At 40.4% G+C, this 21,427-nt stretch overlaps 1 protein-coding gene across 1 annotated transcript in view; it reads left to right on the top strand.

Annotated features, from left to right (window-relative positions):
- The window catches only part of Suclg2 (succinate-CoA ligase GDP-forming subunit beta), a 254,374-nt gene that overhangs the window by 54,407 nt on the left and 178,540 nt on the right, over positions 1–21,427 (top strand). Inside the window, exon 2 of the mRNA XM_052174384.1 lies at positions 9,250–9,391. Within this exon, the coding sequence (XP_052030344.1) occupies positions 9,250–9,391 (142 nt within the window). The remainder of the gene's footprint in view (positions 1–9,249; positions 9,392–21,427) is intronic.

Below are 21,427 nucleotides of genomic sequence, written 5' to 3'. Positions count from 1 at the left end.
AGAGCAATAAGCCTCTGATTGAAGTACCTGGAACTGTTAGGGGCCTAGTGCTTGGAGCCATACGCCTAGTTCTCAGGACCCAGGGCCATAAGCATCTGAGTTTGTTATCCCAACTCATAAATGGGCCATGACATTTAACAACCTGGACCAACACTGAGGAAGCCTATCTGTGATTTCCTGTTGATAACCTCCATCTGGATAGAAAAACAAAACAAAACAAAAAATCAAACCCAGCCAGATGGTTGGTACTAGGCTCTTTCTTGTATATCTATTTGTATATATAGAACACTGATTTATGTGTGTACATGTCTGAAATAAAAATGATATTCTACTGAGTGTTGGGTATGCCCGGTCTAGTCAGAGTCTGTTTTCCTGTATTGCTGGTTATCTGTAGTAATGGCGTTTTCTCTTTGCAATAGGCCATGGACAATAATCTGTGTTAGCATGCTCAGATATAATAGGCTAGGAATAGCTATAATGATTATTCCCAAATACACAGTGGGTAATATATCAAAGACTTACTCCTCATTGTCTGATTTTTAGACAAGGTGGCCTAAGGACTGTTCTCTTCCATAGAGTAGCTCCATCCAGGCGGCTTTTATTCTTTCAATTTATCATCTCCACTTGTGACTTCTGGGTCACTATAACCAACAAAAAGAGTTCTGGAGTGGCATGCTTGTTTTTGAAAGTGTTGGCATACTTGATACAAGCAGGGGAACATTTGGATCCTGGTGCTCCTGTGAGGTCACTGATAGTTTATATGCTTCTTGAACTGTGTTGCCCTTTTGTAATGGTATTTTGTACCACTAAACCTATAATAAATTGAAAATATCAGGTTCTTAACACACAAGCTTGAGGACCTGAGTCTGATCCTCAGAACCCATGTAAAAAGCATGGCTGTGGTGGTGCCCACTTGTGAGCCTAGTGATGGGGCCTTAGTGACAGCAGGGCCCTGCCAGCTAACCTAGATGTGTTAGTGAGCCTTAGGCTGGTCCAGTGGAGCCCCCGAATGAGCTGGATTCCTCCTCAACAGTGTCATGCAGATCTCCACGAAGCACACGCAGCTGTACTATATATGAGCACACGTGAGCACCCTTAAAATAGTTACCATTTTACAGTTGGGTAGATGGGCCTACACAGAGCCCCTTTCATAGTGGTGGGGAGCATGTTCCACTATTCTACAGTTGACAGTTAGGTGAAGCCATTGTGAGTTGGGACCAGCTGCCACTTGACATGCCATGTCATGACTTCAGCAGCCACTCTTCTATTTGGTGGCATTTGGACCATTTTTAATACTCCACTTTATGCTGAAGAACAATACACAGGCGTGTCTTACGTGTATTTCAGGTGCATGTTATTGTTGTATAGACATAAAATTAGACTTTCCAGGGAGGGTATAGATTTGTTTTCCTTTTTACAAGTACAATTACATGTTTCAGAAATCAGACTAAATGTGATTTTGAGGTATACATTATGTAGGCAAAGCTGGCTCCAGCCCTGAGGCCTCCACCTTAGCCTCCCAGGTGGTAGAATTCCAGGTTTGTTCCAGTGGGAGGGTTGCTATGCTCTCCTTGAAGGTGTTTGTACCACTGGTTTGGGTGGATGGTCAGAGTACAAAAAGCATTATCTCACTGACTTACACAATGACAGATCAACCTCCCCTCCAGTAGCATCTCCATTACTTCTGGCCAAGAGGCGTGTCTTACGTGTTGACTATCTAATGTCTAGCTTTGTACTATGACAAAGACTCTTTCTAATGTTCTCTTGTGCTGTATTCCAGAGTGAGGCTGACTTCTGGGCAAACTCAAGCTGATGGTGCCATATTAAGTGAGGGGTTGTAGCTCACAGATTCTGCCTGGGGCGGGGGGGGGGGGGTGGTACGCCTGGTGCAGTGACATGCTGTTTTAGTTCCCTTCCTCTGTAGTGCTGTTTCAGCTGTCTCTACACTCTCTTTGAAATCACAGGCGAAGATGATTTCTCAGTCCCGCCATCTTTAGACAGTGTAGCTGTTTAATTTTGTGCTGTGAGTTTTCCTGTGCACTTTTGCCTGCTTAGTCATTGTCTTTTTATCTCTTGGTTCTCTCTGGCCTTCTCATTTTCATTCTCCATCTCTGCTCCCATGGTCCCAAAGGCCCTGAAATCTTTATGTGTTACTTTTCTTTTAAGTTGTATTTCTTCTTCCCCTCTCAGCATAAACATGCTTGCACTGTCAAGGAAAAGCAGAAGGGATAGAGTAATGGGAAGCCATTGTGCAGGTCCCAAGGAAGCTGTGCCGAGCCTGCACACTCCAGCTGCTTTGGGAGTGGAACCCGGTTCTTAAGATAGTCTGTGTGTCAGAAGCCCATGTGCAGAAAGGACAGAAATCAGGAATTAGTCTGGATTTTAGACGACCCCTGGTTCTAGACATGATCCTGGGCAAGTTACTTCCTCTCCTCAAGGTTTCTGATTATAAAGGAGGAAGATAGATCCCAGAGTACTCTTTGCACCTGGAACTTCAAAAGGTGAGAGAAAATGCCAGGCAGTTCCTCAACACAGGGTCAAATGGTCTCTGTAGTGAGCAGTGCAGCCCCTTCTCCTGTATTTTGGAAGCCCCGTGTGAGGGCTCCAGTGATGCACAGTCTGTCGGATCATTTACCATTGTTCTTAAGGGCAAAACTCGGTTATAGAGGTTACTAGAATTGTTGGAAGGCAGAGGGGCAGGGGAGGTGGAGCAGGCTGAATTCTTGGGGATAAACCAGTCAAGACCAGCATGAGTCGTGGCAGGAGGAGGGGGGAAGCTGGTAGAAGAAAGGTGGGTCCTAGAGCTTCAGAGGAGAAAGAATCCTGCTGGAGGTGTTCCTCATGTGGAAAGTGAAGTCAGGGCAGGCCTTGGTGTCTTCTTCCCATTGATTGATCTCTGAACAGAGTCTCAAAGTCAAGCCTTTGGCAGAGGAATGTAATGGGTAGATCAGAGGGCAAGCAGGCAGAAATCAGGAAGAGTCCTTACTGATTCTATTTGTTCTCTGTGCCGCCCTGGCTGTCCTGGAACTCCCTCTGTAGAGCAGGCCAGGCTGTCCTCAAACTCAGAGATCTGCCTGTCTCTGCCTGTCAAGTGCTGAGATTAAAGGCTTGTGCCACCACTGCCTGGTCCCATTTTACTTCTTGTAGTTAATAGTTAAAAAAAAAAAATCTAAACAGGAGACTCTAGAAATAATTTACAGACTTTAAATAACCAATTTTAACATATTGTTGCAATTCTATTTTATTGTTTATTTTTATCCCTGTAAATTACATTTTACCATATGTAAGTATAGATGGGAAAGCAGAGTATATGGGCTCAGTATCATCTTCAGTTTCAGGACTCCTCCTAAATCTCAGACCATATCCTCAAGAGAGCATCCCCTGTGGATAAGGGGAGGCTTTGTGGTAACTGGGAGAGACAAGAGAGGCCCTGGGTCCCATCACCTGTGAACTTCCTTTTGTCATTTGCACACCAGAGTTGGTGGGACACTTGAGAATGTCCTTGCTAGCTTCTGCACTGAAGATACTGTTGCAGGCCTTCCTTAGGGTTTTACTGTGAAGCTCTTTTCCTATCATCGCTGTGTTTCTCAGGACAACATTCCCTTTCTACCTCCTTCCCACAGCACTTGCCTTATTCCAGTTCTGTGCCGTGTCAACCTTTCATGCAGGTTCTGTTCCTGGTAATCCTTAGGTCTTTTGAAGAGGAAAGCGCCTTGCTCATCCCTGCCTCTAGACCGTATCATTAAGGGAACCCTTGAAACATGGGGCCAGAACATAAACACAGGGAGCCAACCATGTTAGTTGATCAGTCACTATAGTCACAGAAGCTTGCCTATGATCTTCCCTAACAGCTTACACATCTGCTTGGATTTTCTTATCTGCACGATGGTTATATTAAACACAGGTTTCGTAGGCTCAGTTTTAAGGGAGTTTGGTCTGCAGTAATAATGACCCCAGATCACTGTCCACAGAGGTTTACTTTTTGATACATATTTGTCATGAGCCACCTCTTGAGTGTCTCTCTTGCAAACTTGTGGCTGATAGATTGTCTTCTATTTTGAATGCTGTTGTTCATATTGTGGAGGGAGTGGGGGGGGGGGGAACAAAAACCAAGATGAGGTGGTGAGTGGTAATCTAATGTTTGCCTAGCTCTGTCACACATAATAAGGCATGTGTCCAGGGCCTTACTGGCTGGAGTTAGTGGCATGGCATCTCCTAATTTCAACAAAAGAAAGAAGGCCCAGCGTATTATGGGTTTGCACTAATGACAGCTACATACGAGGAGTCTAATACCTGACTTCATGATGGCTTCAGCCATTAGATCACAGGAGCACATGATGAAATGTCTAGTACAGCACAGCACTCAACAATAACAGAAAAATTATTAGTAATGTCCAGTAGTGGTTACTGTATTTATAGCATACTGTTCACCATTCATTTGCTTAGCAAGCTTCTTACCCCTAAAAATGAAGATTTAGAATAAGTGGTTCTTGCATGGACTTAGCAGAAAGATCATATACTCACACACATGAATATATATCTACATACATGCATACATATATGTATGTAATGTTTGTTGGTAGACATCTGGATGTGCATGCATGTGTAGGTATGCATGTGTATGTGCGTGTGTGTGTGTGTGTGTGTGTGTGTGTGTGTGGTCCAGAGGACAACCTCAGGTGTTGCTCTTTTGGTACCATATGCCTTTATTTATTTAATTAATTAGTTTAATTTTATTTCATTTTATTTATTTATTTGAGACAGGCAGGCTCTCTCATTAATCTGGAGCTTGCTAAGTAGGCTAGGCTGCAACTGGCTTTCTGCCTATTTTCACCTCTGAGTTTAATAACACATGCTACCTTGCCTAGCTTTACACGGGCTCTGGGATTGAACTCAGGTCTTCATGCGTGTACAGCAAGCATTTTGCCAACTAAGCCACTCCTCAGCCCAGCACAAATTGTTTAGAAGTGGAGCTGACTGGGAGAAGTTGAAATGTGGTCAGTGACCCTGCTCTTTCAAGGCTTTGGTTGAGTGTAGTCATCTGATGGTTCTGTAAGAGGGTTACTCTGTGGAGTGATACACAAGGCGTTAGCACAGGCCTCGCAAGTCTGCTCATTGTCTTGGTTTTCAATTTAAGAGCAAGCGACTTTAAGCTGGAATTCATTTGGGTCAATGTACAAGGAGTCAATATGTATTATATGTCTTTGATGCTGGTCTCTGGATCAATTGCAATTAGTTTGCAGCAGATTGCATTAACATATCTGAAATTAATACGGCCAGTAGTCTAATGAAAAGGAATTGACCGTGACCACACGGTGGCTGTTTTTAGTTTCTCGCAAATGTGCTTTTCAAACTGTACTTTTTCTTCTTTGGTTAATGGCTTTAAATTGGTATGTCAACATAGGCCTAATCTATTGATTCTTCCCATTTGCCTTTTAAAAGCAGTCCCTGATAATGACATGTGTGTAACACTTAATGTTTTCTTTCTTTAGATGGCTTTTACTAAATACCTTAAACTCATGTTTTTCTTAGAGTCTTGTGTGGACTGCAACAGACTATTAAGGCTTAGAGTGTATTCATTTATCAAATTTGTGTTAAGTTACTAATGTTTCATTAAGACTTAGGAAGTTAGAAGTAAGATTATAAAGTACTAAAAAGTAGATGGTGTGAGCATTGTTTGTTCTGCATTGGATTTTATCCAAATATTATTAATTTTTAAAGAGGAATTATAATCATTTTCAATATTAACAATTAAGCAATATAAAAATAGTTATTAATATATGACATATATTAATACATATAGATGGGTGGGAGAAGTTATCTTTAGGCTTTATCATGTCAAAGCTTGAATACTTTATAATTGAATTATGTTTATTTCAAGTCCTAAGGGATGACTGGTAACTTTCTAGTTTAGCAGTAGGTGGTTTCTGGAACTGAAACCTTCTTTGCATTGGGAACAAAAGGTGGAGTTTATTCCTTTGGCCATCTCACTGAGTTATTTTTGATATTTTCTATCTGACAAGTAAGATATTCTCCTAAGGACGTCAGAAAGTTTAGAACACACTACCCTTGAGTAGAAGCCCATCTCTCTGAAAGGGTCTATCAGGGGCATCCAAGCTTTAGACTTTGCAGTGAGACACCATGTTTCACAAATGTGTTGGCGCATATTCATAGCCATTCTGGGGAACGCATGATGTGTGAGTCTCAGGTTGGACATACCTGTGAGCCTCAGTGGATCCCGTTTGAGAGAGTTCATGGATGCATCCTAGTTTGGAGGTTACAGGAGATGACATTTTAAGGACACTTCAGAGATTCTGAAAGTGATTAAAGCTCCTGTGCATAGCCCTTAGGCCCCCAGCAGCGTGGTCAGTACAACACTGCCTTGGGCATTCGTGGAGCCCACTGTAGAAGCTAATAGGGTTTGCATATAGGTTATTTTTCATTCTGCCAGCTTTGAAATCTAGCTATGATTAAACATTTAATTTGTGTTAATGGATAATCATCTCTTGTAAGTTCCTTTACATTATGACTCGTGGGTGTAAACATAGCTAAATATATTCTGTTTTCATTGAAAATGAGATTTATAGTCTTGGTAGAATATGCTGTTGATATTACTGGATAAAATACAAAAGTAATTTATTTGGTTGTCATCTTGTTCTTTATATTCTTTTGACATAAATTAAAAAGTAATTGATAGTGCATTTTGGAAAAAACCCACTTCTATTGGAATCTTAAGGAAGATGACTTAATATCAGACTGCAGCTGAATGGTAGTGTAGTAATGTGGGCTCTCAGGTAACTGTGCTCAGTATTCATATGAGTGCAATCTCATCATTCAAAATATCTATCTAGGATCCATTAGAAACTAAAATTAAGAAGAGGTTTGGGAGCTGGGAAGATTCCCCAGCCATTAAAAGCATGCACTTCTCTGGCAGATGACCTGATGACCTGAGCTCAGTTCCCAACATCCATACCACATGGCTCACAAAGGCCTGTCTATAACTTCAGTGTGTCCGGCATGCTTTGACACCCACAGGCACCAGCACAAATTTGGTGCACAGAAACTCACACAAGCTCACATTCGTATGTACACATTTAGAAACATTTTTAAAAAGGAAAGGAAAGAAGTGAATTAGTCTATGGCTCCATGACCTCTTAGAGTTAAAAATATTTCTCCTAAGATTTTCCCGAGTATGATTAATGGTTTATATTAATTGTTAAGATAATGCTATGAACTTTCGCTGTTTGTGCCTGTGAGTGAGAGGAGACAGAGCTGTGTGTGTGGACCTTTAATGTTTCTCCAAAATAACTTCTGATCTGAAAGTACTTATCAGCTCACAGAAAGCTACAGTAAAAATGAAATGAAACACCTAGTAACAGTCCCATGATCCTTTGCCTGCTTACATCTTCTGATGTGGGCATCTGGCGCAGTTCTAGAACAATCTGAAAACCAGAATCCTACACCGATAGGCTTTCTGTACCTAAGCTATTGAACTTACTTTTTTTTTTTTTTAACCATCTTGAGGGTTAAAATTAACATCCATTAAGAGTTTCACTATGACAGTTAAACTTCATCTATTTATTTTTTGAGACTGTAACATAGTTATATCATTTTCGCTTCCCTTTCCTTCTTCCAGACCTTTCCATAAACCCTCTTGCTCATTTTCTAATTCAGGCTGCTTCTTTCATTAATATTGCTGTTATATACATATATGCATATATATTCCTAAATAAAACCTGCTTAGTCTGTATAATGTTACTTGTATATATGTTTTCAGGACTGACCATAGGGTAGTGGATATCCGATTGGTGGTTTTTTTTTTTTTTTTTTTTTTTTTATTCGATATATTCTTTATTTACATTTCGCATGATTTCCCCTTTCCTGGCCTGACTGGTGTTCTTATTTGGGGAAGACTGTTTCTCCAGGTGCTCAGCATTCCTTAATTGCCAGTAGTTCTTTGTGTAGGCCTCTGGGGCTTTCTCCTGTCCACATTAGCGTGTCTTTTGTTGCTATTTTTTGTTCAGCCCTTGTTTAGGAGGTCCTGTTGATGAGACTTTTTGGGTTTAGCTTCTGACATTGCTAGGAGACAGGATATCTTAGCAAACTCCCTGATTCTCTGGGAATGTTTTTTTGGTTTTCTTCTGCAATGATTCCTAAACCTTAGGTGAGGGGATTGTTTTGTAAATAAATCCATTAAGACTGGGCTTCACAAACTCATTGTGATTGATTGTGGTTTTCTGTAGAGAGGTGTGCTTGCAAAAAGAAGTTTCCTTGATGAGGGTTGAGGACTATACTTCTCTGTGGCCATAAGAATAAACATTTAGAATGTAGTCAGAGGTTATGCTGGTTTAGTAAAGCAGTGATTGTAGATTTTCCTCCAAGATCCATGATTTCCCTAGCCCTAGATAGTTGGCGAGGTTTCTTGCACTAAACATGATTTCCCTTATAATTAGAGAACTTCCGGCCACTGCCTAAGTCTGCACTCGTGCACGCTTAGGTGTTCCGTGCCATGTTGGTTGTTGTGGTTCTTTGGTATCATAGCCAGGGAAGGCTGGTGTTGGCTGTCTTCCTTTGGAACCTTGCACGGTTTCTTGTGGTACCGTGAAAGCTAGTCTCAGGGAGTAGGCCTCAGGCTAGCTCCAGCTCAGGGGTTCCAGGGGTATCTGAAGTGCATGTGCCTTCAGCAGTAGGGATTTATTTATCTTACACTTCTGGGGCCAGCCAAGGGCAGTAGTAAGAGCCTGTAATGTTTTCAGAGTCTCTTGGTCAACCCTGGCCAGCAACTAAAAAGAGACCTTCTTATGCTTGGTGTAGGGGTTTTGTTAGATGTAGGGGTCTTTGTCTCTAGGAGGGAACGTTATCAGCCCAAAATGAGAGAATTTCACTTAAAGGTATATTTATACTTTATATACAGACTTACATGTATTATAATTTTCTTAGGTAGATACGTAATAGTATGAAAATAATGTGGGACCACATTATGACATTTTTATTTATGTATATAATGTATTTTAATTTTTTACCCCTTATTATTCCCTCTCTCTCTCCTCCCCTCTCTCTCCAGCCCTCCCCCCCCCCCCCCCCGTGTGTAACTCCTTTTTTGACATTTTTGATTAGAAAAGCATTATGGCAGCTTTGTTTAGATTGTCTCGTTACTCTGCGTGTTGCTCATTGCTGGCGGATGGTACCTGTGAGACAGTGTCCTTCTTCCTGTTATTAAGTGTCCTCTCTCCTCTCCTCTCTCCCTAGGCAGGTCACTTCACCCCCCGAAGATGGCTGAACCTGCAGGAATACCAGAGCAAGAAGCTCATGTCAGAGCATGGAGTCCGGGTGCAGAGGTTCTTTGTGGCCAGCACTGCTAAGGAGGCTCTGGAGGCAGCCAAGAGACTGAGTAAGTTGTTCCGGGGCCGAGTGCCGGCTGCTGTCAGAGAAGACAGGACAGGGCCTCACATTTCTGTTCCTTTATCTAACTTGGGTATCTTACCTGGGTGGGAATTTTGAATTCAAAAGAAGAATAATACTTAAATTAGGAAAACTTGATTCTCTTGAGATAGCGGCACATGGGGTCACCTTGTAGAAATGTCTCTCAGGTTTTCCTGTGTTGTTCCTTTCCATCAACCATAGCTTTGTGGTGGGAAGAAAGAGTGCTGGTAGATGAGACATTAGAGTGGTATCCTTCTAGAAACTCCTTAAAAGCCGGGATGAGTGATGGAAGAGCACAGGGGTAGGCAGGTAGCGATTTTAGTTTTGTTATGTAGTCCATGTTGGCCTTTACTTATGATTCTCCTGCGGAAGTGGGTGCTGACCACACAGATGTGTGCTGGTGGAGCCTGGCCAAGAGCAGTGATTCAAAGTCCAGTTAGTTTGCCCTCCCATTATCAGTTGTAACTGCATATGAAGTCCTTCTCCTTTCTGTCTCTCTGGACCGTGTTTCCCTCCCATCACTGTCTTCATTGTAGTGAGGACAGGTCTCATCTGTACCTCTTCTTCCCAGTGATGCTTCTATGTGATGTTGATAAGATTCTCTTATCGTTACTTGGATTAAATTATCTAGAATAAGTAAAATGGAAAGCACATAGGATATTTAAAATCTATAACAGTTTTTGAAAACAAAAAAGGAATAGATAAAATTAATTTTGATAATACATTATATCTAATTAATATATCCAGCTAGCAGCATTTTATTATGAGACTGATATTAGTAAATTATTGCTATTTTTCTTCTTTTTCTTTTCTTTCTCTCATTCCTTTTCTTTTCTCCACTGCGCCCCCCCCCCCCACTTGACTAAGATAGTTTATGTAGTTCAGGCTGGCCTTAAAGTAATTTTGTTGCTGAGGATGATGTTGAACTTGTTCCTGTCTGCCTCCAAAGTGGTAGGATTATAGGCTTGTAGCATTGTCTCCGCTTCATATGGTACAACTCAAACCCAGGGCCTTGTGTGTCATGCAGGTAAGTATTCTAACAAATGAGGTATCCACAGGACTGGATTCTCACAGCTCTTTTTATCTTACATGATAGTCCATGAGTCTCATGTAGGATGTTCAGCAGATAATATGTCAGTTGGGTTATGTGGGACAGTGTAGTTCTGGACACTAGGAGGATTCGAACATGCCTGCAGCCTTGGGGCTCAGTTTTTCCCTGATAGTCTTGGAGGAGCCCCCTACCATGCTCAGTGATTTTGTGCGTGTGTGTGTGTGTGTGTGTGTGTGTGTGTGTGTGTAAAGAATGATTTCCTAGACTTGTCCTAGAAGGACAGTTTTTGTTTTAGGGATTTAGAAATAAGAACAAAAGAGTAAAAGTGACTTCTTCACTGTTCATTGCCCTGCTTTTCAAGGCAGAGGCAGAGTTCTCCTGTTGAGGCCGCAACTCATTCAATGAGCACATGAGCGTGGGGCATGCAGCTTCACACTCAGTAGTTGCCCTAGACTGAGGTGCCGTCTAGTTTCTAGTGTTGATTCTGTTGATCTGAGAGGAAATTGATGACATTTAAAAGGAGATTATGAAATTGTAGGTTTAAAATGAAACAAACTGATAGTAAATGAAAGGAAGTGTGTGTGTGTGTGTGTGTGTGTGTGTGTTATTGTTACTGCGATTACCTACAGAGAGCCAAGGAAACTAATCTGTCAGAATGGATTGGAGAGATGGCTCAGCGGTTAAGAGCACTGACTGCTCTTCCAAAGGTCCTGAGTTCAAATCCCAGCAACCACATGGTGGCTCACAACCATCTGTACTGAGATCTGATGCCCTCTTCTGGGGTGTCTGAAGACAGCTACAGTGTACTTACATATAATAAATTAATAAATCTTAAAAAAAATCAAAAGAATCTCGCAGAACGCCACAGTATTCATGTTCTCGCCACTGGAAAACTTACAGGAGTCACAAGGACACTTTTACCAAATATGTTTGAGGTTAAGATTAAAGCTGGATTACATGTATGTCTTCTTGATTGTGCTGAGATCTGTAATATATATGGGAAGCAGGGCTATAAACATTCACAACTTTCCAAAATGGCCCCACCAATTGCGGGCTTCGTGAGCCTATGGGTGATATTTTAGCTACAATGGACATATTGAAGTAAAATGAGTATTATGAAGTTTTTGAAAATGAGCCTTGATGTTAGGTATCCCCATGTTCCAGTGTAATCTCTGCATACCCCTCCCTACATGCCTTTTTTCACGGGGTCTGAACCCGTGTACCTGGTCATCTGTGGATCAGCCGTATTTGTAGCTCTCCTGGACCAAGCAGAATGTTACCTCAGCTGCCTAGCACTCTTACTGCTCTGTGTCTTCTTCTCTTTTGTATTTAGTCAGTAACCAAACCTTGTCGATGATTAGCTTAGCATTTTAACTTTATTGACTGGGAATCAGGCAATGTAAGGTTAAAAAAACATGTCAACATTGTCGAGTTGATAATCAGCAGAGATGGGATTTGCCCCCAGCTCCTTTAGATTTAATACTGCCCCTCATGCATTTTTCTCTTTGCTGACTCTTGGTGATATTCTAGGGAGATGGTTTGTGTCATCAGCATGTTTAAGATGGAAAGCGCATATTAATAAAATAAGAAGGTTGTATTAAAACTTGATATGGAAGAATCTTGGGTGCAGTTTATAAAACCTATGATTTGTGGATATTGATGCTTCATTTTGTTGTATGTCTTTGGGTAACAGAACATTTTGTTGTGTAGTTGTGGACGGTTGTTAAACTTGAATATTTGTTAACAAGGTCAATTCTAAACTATTGTTTCTGAAATACAATGATAAGATATTGAATAAGATCCTCATTGCCTTGCATTTAAAACAGGTTTATCTCTAACTGAAAGAATAACTTTGGCTTGGTAAATTAAGATTTTACCATGTGGGCAGTTCTTACTTACACCGAGGTTTATAAGAACATCCAATAATGCTTTAAAGAAGGAAGGACTGGGCTGGAGGGATGGCTCAGTGGCTGCAGCTACATCTGTGCCTCATCAGCTGAGTCTGATTCCTGGGACCAATGTTAGAAGTAGAGTACCGGCTGCACCATGCGGATACACACAGACACAGACAGACAGACAGACAGATAGAAACACACATACACACACACCATAAACATCTCTAGGAGCCTTAGTAAGGCATGCTACTGCATGCTTTCTCGCCATATGGACTATAGAACTCACAGGTTGTGAGAGCACGCCCGCCATGCACAGGACTGATGTGTACACTGCCTTTCAGTTCTCTCTAATATGACAGTGTAAATCACAAGTGCTGTAATATAAACCCAGATGAAACATCGTGCACTGACACTTTCAATCTTCAGAATCTCTACAGTTTGTTAATTATCTTCTTCACATGGGCTGAAACTCTCAACATTTTATTAAGCAGGAAAAAGTATATATGAAAACCTCCAGTTTTTTTTTTTTAAATCAAGAAAGAGAATTAAATGGAGAAATTAATCTTCTGTGAGCTAAGGACATCCATCCTGAAATGCAGGTGGGAGCTCTCATTGGAACTGGCCAGCTTGGGCTGCTTTAGCTATAACATGTTTCCATTCATTAATATAAGAACTTAACTCTGTTCTATATAATTACATCCTGAAGCCTGGCAAATTACTTACACCATTAAGGAATTGAATTGTACTTCCTGTCTTAAGGGAGCTGCTACCCATTGACACTGAGTGACAGCTACTGTTGATCCTGTAGACAGTTAAATACAGCAGCCTCCTGGACTGTTGAGGCTTTGCCGTGTGATGGTATGTGGTTGAGATCTTCCTTTGTATTGAGAGGACTGCCGTGACAGTCAAGGATAGCTTTGATCTCTGTGAATACTCATTTTAGCAGCCTATCAGTCTCTATATTTTGAGTTTCTGGGATCAGCAATACAAAGATACAATAGGACTCCCCTGGTCTGTGTGTTCCATTGAAGTTTAAGGAGGTCTTCTTTCCAGAAATCAGCGCTGATACCAGATTGAAGGTTCCTGTGCTGAGAGCCTTTCTGGCCCCTAGTGGCCCCTTTTCTGCTTCTATCCTCTCTGAACCTGATTCTCTTGCCTTGGTGATTATGTAAGCTTCCTAATACTGTTGTTTGTGTTTTCTTTTGTGTGTGTGTGTACACACGCGCGCGGTTATTCTATTGGGAGCACCTTTTTTTTGTCTCCCTTCCCTCCTTTCCTCTGCCCGTTTGTGTAGCTTAGGCTTGAACTTGGGCTCTGATGAATGCTGGACCAGCCTTGTAATTATAGACCTACATCAATATCCCACAGAGTTCACTTCTTGATTGGCACTCTAACCTTGACTTGTCCAGATGAAAAGTACTCTTCGTAGGCACTGGGCATGGAGTTCACCATTGGCATCGCGTGCTGCAGGAAGTCATCACCTGCACAAGCTTCCTGTACACGATCCCTAAGGGTATCTGAGCTGAGATTAATGGTTGGCCTAACCGTATTCATGGAACTAATTCTATTCATCAAGCCTTTAATGACATTTCCCATTATATGTATTTTAGCAGAGAAATCTCTCCTAAAATCTTTTTTCTGGTTCTTAAACTATAAATGGCCTTCTCCTTGGAAAGCTCAGGGCAGGGTGATCCTTTCAGGAACTGTCTTGTGTCCCTGAACAGAAGCAACAGCAGAGCTGTAGAGTCAGGGCCAGATCCAGGCAGGCCTAGGGGACTGCACAAGTAGCTTCCTTTCAGTCTCCTTAGAAACAATGTGAACATGCTTTGAAAACTTGAGCTTGCGTTCAGCAGTGCAAGAACACAGCACATTTGAAATCACAAAGATTCAACAACCTTCTGGCCTTGACCACAAGCCTGGCATCCTGTCAAACATGTGACTCCATTGTTTCATGTAATCTTCATTTAAATCAAATGAAACATATCAGGAGATTTCCGCCTGTCCTTCAGTATCTCTCTAGTGTGCCTTTCATGGGGTTAGGTATTAACTTGTTTTTAAACTTCCTCATTGCCAGTAAACCGGCAAAGTTGTGTTCCACACAGCCTCATCTTCCAAACCCTATCTTCCAAAACTTTGCTATACATTCTTTACTCTGGTCTCACTTAGTTCATTTATGGACTGTACACTAGTGTTCATAGAGTGTCTTATACAGTTGAAAATGCAGAAAACTTGCTTGGAGTGAATGGTACAGGAGCTAATGTTGTAGGGACCTCTCTGTGGACGTTAGGACTTTTAAAAAGCAAATTTAAACACATAAATCTCTAATAATTTTTAAGATACTTAAGCACATAAATCTCTAATAATTTTCAAGATGTTTTAATCTTAGAAAACCCAGAAAAGTAAAAAGCAACAACAAAACTAAAAATCTTTTTTGGTTCCATTAACCAAGGGGAACCTGTATTAACATTAACATTTCCTTTCACATATTCATGTTAATTTATTCTTTATTTCCTTCATTATTTGAGTATATTTACATGCTTAAATAGTATAATTGCAACTTAATGTGTTTGCTTATAAATTTGGAAAACTGAACATTTTAAAAATCTGCATTATGATTATCACTTAAATAGTATTCTTTTTGGTTTTTTTTTGTTTTTTTTGTTTTGTTTTGTTTTGTTTTGTTTTGTTTTTGTTTTTTCGAGACAGGGTTTCTCCGCATAGCCCTGGATGTCCTGGAACTCACTCTGTAGACCAGGCTGGCCTCTCTAACTCAGAAATCTGCCTGCCTCTGCCTCCCAGAGTGCTGGGATTACAGGCGTGCGCCACCACTGCCCGGCTTAGTATTCTTTTTCTTAAAAGTATTATTTTTATTATTACATAATGTCCACATTGACCATTCTGTTTCATGCTGTGATTCTTCTGTTGTGTTGGCATGTCGGCGGAAGAATTGTTAGCACATATGCTGCCCAGTTTAGCTCAGGATGAGGATGATTCCTTGAAGAAAATTCCCCACGTGGTGTTCTTATTCGACCCCAGCTATTTATCCCCCACTTTATCTTCTCACTCTGCCATCTTCAACAAGTGCTTTCAGAGATGACCTGGCAAACAGCTTGGCAGCTACTCAGAGAGAGAAAAGGCATGGAAAACTGCCAGAAGAAATTTTCTTGGACTACCTGCCTTATCTCACCTAATTCCACTGTCTGAGAGTGGTTGGCTCGGGGCTCTGTAGACCAGGCTGGCATGGAGTTCACAAATACCCGCCTTCCTCTGCCTCTTGAGGGCTGGGATTAAAGATGTGCACCACCACAGCTGGCCTAGTATTTAGACTTAATTTTTTTCTTTTCCTCTTCCTTCTCTCCTTCTTTCCCCTTTCCCCTCTCCACCCTCTTTTTCTTCTTCCTCTTCTTTCTCCTCCTCCTCCCCTTTCCCCTCCCCTCCTTTTCCTCTTCCTCCTCTTATTATTGCATTTATTTATTTATTTATTTGTGTGTGTGTGTGTGTGTGTGTGTGTAAGCCATAGCACTTATGATAGAGGTGATAGAGGACATCTTCTATTCACCATGTGGGCTCTCCTCAGGGTTATTGGCAAGCACCCTTACCTCTCTGGCCCAGCATTTAGACTCCTGAGATAGTATTTGGCTCTTTGATTTGAGGCAGAATGTGACAATGGGCTACACTGGCAGGATGATCATCTCCCTCTACTTTGCTAGTTATTTTCAACATACACTTTGCTTGACTATAATGTTGTGACTAATAATATGTACTAAAAGGAAGATTCAGATTTAGGAAGAAGGAAAGCTGAGTGCATGGCTTATAGATGACTTACCAAGTTCTTTTTTCTTCTTCAGACTGAATAAAACCAATGTTTTGAGCCTTCATTGGAAGAATAAAATAGCTATTTACAATACCAATAGCATCTAAAAAATAAAATTTTCTCAGTGCTTCTGTAGTTACAGCTAAGTGTTAAACTCAATTTATTTATATTCTCAGATACCTTGATATTTAATATATTATGACTCTTATTTTGCTAGTTTCTAGGAAGATGGTGGTATATGAAGTCCAAATCTACATAATTTTTAAAGAAAATGAAAATCACATTGCAACAGAATAAATATTACCCTAAGAATTATGCTTCTAAGATGCCGTGCCATTCTCCAAGGTGGTTATTATAGACATTGGCAGTGTTTAACATGCTCATAAATAACACTAACTCTCCACCTGCATTTTCCAGGTTATCTACAAAATATAAAAACTCAGGAAATAAATTAGAAGCTTTAAAGGAATGATACCGCTCTATTTACCTTAGAATGGAAATTGATGTGTAAACAGCCAGCCTCAATTATGTGTTTTTTCTTCATTCAGTGTGGAATAAGCTAAGATATTCAGGAGCCTGGTATTTCTCTCAAATTCAATGTGAACCCAGCATTGGAATTTTTCTTTTCTCTTTAGCCTTTTGAGTGAATGTAATAGTTACTTCTGTATGAGGAAAAGAAAACAGATGGGGTGTAGCTAACGGCAAAATAACACTAGAAGTATTTTATATGCAAAATTGGAACTTCTCAGTGTCTTCAGCTGCTATGTGTGGAAGGAAGGGAAAGAAGCAGCTGTAAATACACACATATTTTCTTTATTAGTTCCTTCTCCAGCAGCATCATAAACAGGTAACAACATCTAGATTTCTTTAAGACACTCTTGCTCAGACTTCCTTCCCCCCTTTCTGTGGACACAGTGTCCAGTCACTGTTGGCATAAAAGACAGAGTTGCACAGTTTGGCGGGGCGCCTTTCCCAACCCCTCACACTTTTGCTCTTTCCCACATCCCCTGTATGTCAGCAGCTGTGCTCTTGTCATCTTTGTTCATAGTTTTCCTCTATGGTGCGACTATTTGCCTTTTTTTCTTCCCTCTGTATTACTGAAAATGTATTTTCCTCACATAATATACTTTGATTACAGTTTCCCCTCCCTTTACTCCTCCCACTTCCTCCCACCTCCCGTTCCATCCAGGGCCATCCCTTTCTGTCTCTCATAAGAAAACCAGCAGGCTTCCAATGCTGCAGATCTCCATAGCTATGTCCCACTGGGAGTGAGCTGGTGTCCCAAGAGTGCTAACACAGGTGAGACCACACGCCCAGAGCCATCAGGACACAGGGACCAAGGAACAGCCAGGGATCCTTCCAGTTTCCATCTGCACATCAGAGCTGAGGGGAGAGAGCTGGTCTCCCAGGAGTGCAGAAGCACAGGTAGGATCACCTTTTCTGCAACAAGGGACCCACCTGGAGCCTTCAGGAAACAGGAACCATGGAGCAGTCTGGGACCAGATCCTTATGGTTTCCATCTGTGCCTGGAGCTAACTCTGTGCCACAATTTTCTGTATTCAGATCCTGCTGTGGGAGAGCAGGTCTCCTAAGAGTGCAGACACACTTGAGAGAGACCCAGATATTCCATGAAAAACCAAATTTACATACTACCATTCCATAAATCCAACCCTACAAAGGATAATAGATGGAAAACTCCAACACAAGGAGGGAAACCATACCCTAGAAAAAGCAACAGAGTAATCTTCTTTCAACAAACCCAAAAGAAGATAGCCATACAAACATAATTCCACCTCTAACAACAAAAATAACAGGAAGCAACAATCACTGGTCCTTAGTATCTCCTAACATCAATGGATTCAATTCCCCAATAAAAAGACACAGACTAACAGACTGGATATGTAAACAGGACCCAGCATTTTGTTGCATACAGGAAATCCACCTCAGTGTTAAAGATAGATACCACCTCAGAATAAACAGCTGGAAAACAATTTTCCAAGCAACTGGTCCCAGGAAACAAGCTGGAGTAGCCATTATAATTTTGAATAAAATTGACTATCAACCAAAAGTTATCAAAAAAGGGAAGGAAGGGGACACTTCATATTCATCAATGGAAAAATCTACCAAGAAGAACTCTCAATTCTGAACATCTTTGCTCCAAATGCAAGGGCACCCACATTCATAAAGGAAACTTTACTAAAAGCACACATTGCACCTCACACAATAATAGTGGAAGACTTCAATACCCCACTCTCATCAATGGACAGATCATAGAAACAGAAACTAAATAGAAACACAGTAAAACTAAAAAGTTATAAACCAAACAGATTTAACATATATCTATAGGACATTTCATCCTAAAACAGAATGATATACCTTCTCAGTTCCTCATAGTACCTTCTCCAAAATTGACCATACAATTGGTCACAAAATAGGCCTCAACAGAAACAAGAAGACTGAAATAATCTCATGCATCCTGTCAGATCACCACAGAGTAATGCTGATCTCCAATAACAGCAAAAACCAACAGAAAGCCCACATACATATGGAAACTGAACAACACTCTACTCAATGGTATCTTGTTCAAGGAAGAAATAAAGAAATTAAGGACTTTTTAGAGTTTAATTAAACTGATGGCATAACATGCCCAAACTTATGGGATCCAATCAATGAAAGCTGTGCTAAGAGTGCCTCTGAGTGCCTCCAAAAAGAACCTGAAGATAGCATACACTAGCAGCTTAATAGCATACCTGAAAGCTCTAGAACAAAAAGAAGCAAATATACCCAAGAGGAGTAGAAGGCAGAAAATAATCAAATTCAGTCCTGAAATCAACCAAATAGAAACAAAAAGAATTATACAAAGAATCAACAAAAACAGGAGCTGGTTCTTTGAGAACATCAACAAGATAGATAAACCCTTAGCTAGACCAACCAGAAAGGACAGAGACAGTATCCAAATTAATAAGATCAGAAATGAAAAGGGAGATATAAGAATAGAAACCAAGGAAATTAAAAAAAAAAATCATCAGATCCTACTACAAAAGCCTATACTCAACAGAACTGGAAAATATCGATGAAGTGGACAATTTTATAGACAGATTACAAACACCAAAGGATCACCAACATCAATCAGGATCATATAAACCATCTAAACAGTCCTATAACCCCTGAAGAAATAGAAGCAGTCATTAAAAGTGTCCCAACCAATAAAAGCCCAGGACCAGATGGGTTTAGTGCAGAATTCTATCCGACTTTCAAAGATGATCTAATACCAATCAGTACTCTTCAAACTATTTCACAAAATAGAAACAGAAGGAACACTACCTAATTCATTCTATGAAACCACAGTTATACTGATACCTAAACCACACAAAGACCCAAGAAAGAATTTCAGACCAATTTCCCTTATGAGTATCTATGTAAAAATGCTCAATAAAATTCTTGCAAACTGAATCCAAGAACACATCAAACCGATCATTCAACATGATCAAGTAGGCTTCATCCCAGGGATGCAGGGATGGTTCAATATAAGAAAAGCCATCAACATTACTTTATGTTTATGTTTATGAGTCATCTGCATAAACTCAAAGGGGAAAAAAAAACACATGATCATTTCATTTGATGTTGAAAAGCATTTGACAGAATTCAACATCCTTCATGTTAAAAGTCTTGGAAAGATCAGGAATTCAAGGCCCATACTTAAACATAGTAAAAGCAATATATAGCAAACCAGTAGCCAACATCAAAGTAAATGGAGAGAAACTTGAAGCAATTCTACTAAAATCAGGGACAAGACAAGGTTGCCCTTGTCTTTCTATCTATATTGGATAGATCTCTCTCCAATATAGTACTTGAAGTTCTAGCTAGAGCAATTAGACAACAAAAGGAGGTCAAAGGTATACAAATTGGAAAGGAAGAAGTCAAAATATCCCTGTTTGTAGATGATATGATAGTATACTTAAGTAACCCCAAAAATTGCACCAGAGAACTCCTACAGCCGATAAACAACTTCAGCTCGATATATTGGAGAATCAGCATCCCTGACCTCAAGCTGTACTATAGAGCAATAGTGATAAAAATTTCATGGTATTGGCACAATGACAGGCAGGTATATCAATGGAACAGAATTAAAGAGCTAGAAATGAACCCACATACATATGATCATTTGATCTTTGACAAAAAAGCTAAAAATGGTCAAGCAGAAAAAAGACAGCATTTTCAACAAATGGCGTTGGTTCAGCTGGCAGTCAACATGTAGAAGAATGCCAATTGTTCCACTTTTATCCCTGTACAAAGCTACATCCAAGTTGATCAAGGACCTCCTCATAAAACCAGATACACTGAATCTAATAGAAGAGAAAGTGGGGAAAAGCTTCAAATACATGGACATGAGTAATTTTCCTGAACAGAACATAATGACTTATGCACTAAGGTCAAGAATCGACAAATGGGACCTCATAAAATCACAAAGCTTCTATAAGGCAAAGGACGCTGACAGTAGGACAAAATGGCAGCCAACAGATTGGGAAAAGATCTTTACCTACCCTCCATCTGATAGAGGGCTGATATCCAATATATACAAAGAACTCAAGTAGAACCAACTATTAAAAAATGGGGAACAGAGCTAGCTAAACAGAAAATTCTCCACTGAGTAAATGCTAATGGCTGAGAAGAACTATAGAAATGTTAAAAATCCTTAAGTCATAAGGGAAATGCAAATCAAAATGATCCTATAGTTCCACCTAACACAAGTCAGAATGGCTAATCTCAAAAACTCAGGTGATTTGATGGAGATACTCTGTTTAGGTCGTGAGTGTTTAGCTGACTATAGGTCTCTGTGTTTTGTCCCATCTGTTGCAGGAGGAAATGTTTCTAATGATGGCTGAGCAACAACACTGATCTATGAATATAGCACATGTCATTAGGACTTGTTTTATTGCTATATTTTTTTAAACAATAGTAGTATTTGGTTTTCCCTCAAGTATATGGGCTATTTAGTCTCAGATTCTTGGTTATCCACAGAGACATTTGTTCAACCATGTTCTTTGCTGCTCTGTTTATAGTAGCTAGAAAGTTTTAGCAACCTAGATGTTTCTCAGCGGATAATGAGATAAAGAAATTGTGGTCCATTTATACAATAGCCTATTGCTCAGCTGTTTAAAACAATCATGAAGCACACAGGTAAATGGATGAACTAGAAAAACATCATCCTAAGTCAGGCAATGCAGATACAGAAAGACAGAC

The sequence above is a fragment of the Apodemus sylvaticus genome, chromosome 2 (genome assembly GCF_947179515.1).
Source record: "Apodemus sylvaticus chromosome 2, mApoSyl1.1, whole genome shotgun sequence".
Taxonomy (NCBI): domain Eukaryota; kingdom Metazoa; phylum Chordata; class Mammalia; order Rodentia; family Muridae; genus Apodemus; species Apodemus sylvaticus.
Note: the sequence above shows the minus strand (reverse complement) of the source record. Positions and strands in the feature narration are given on the sequence as shown.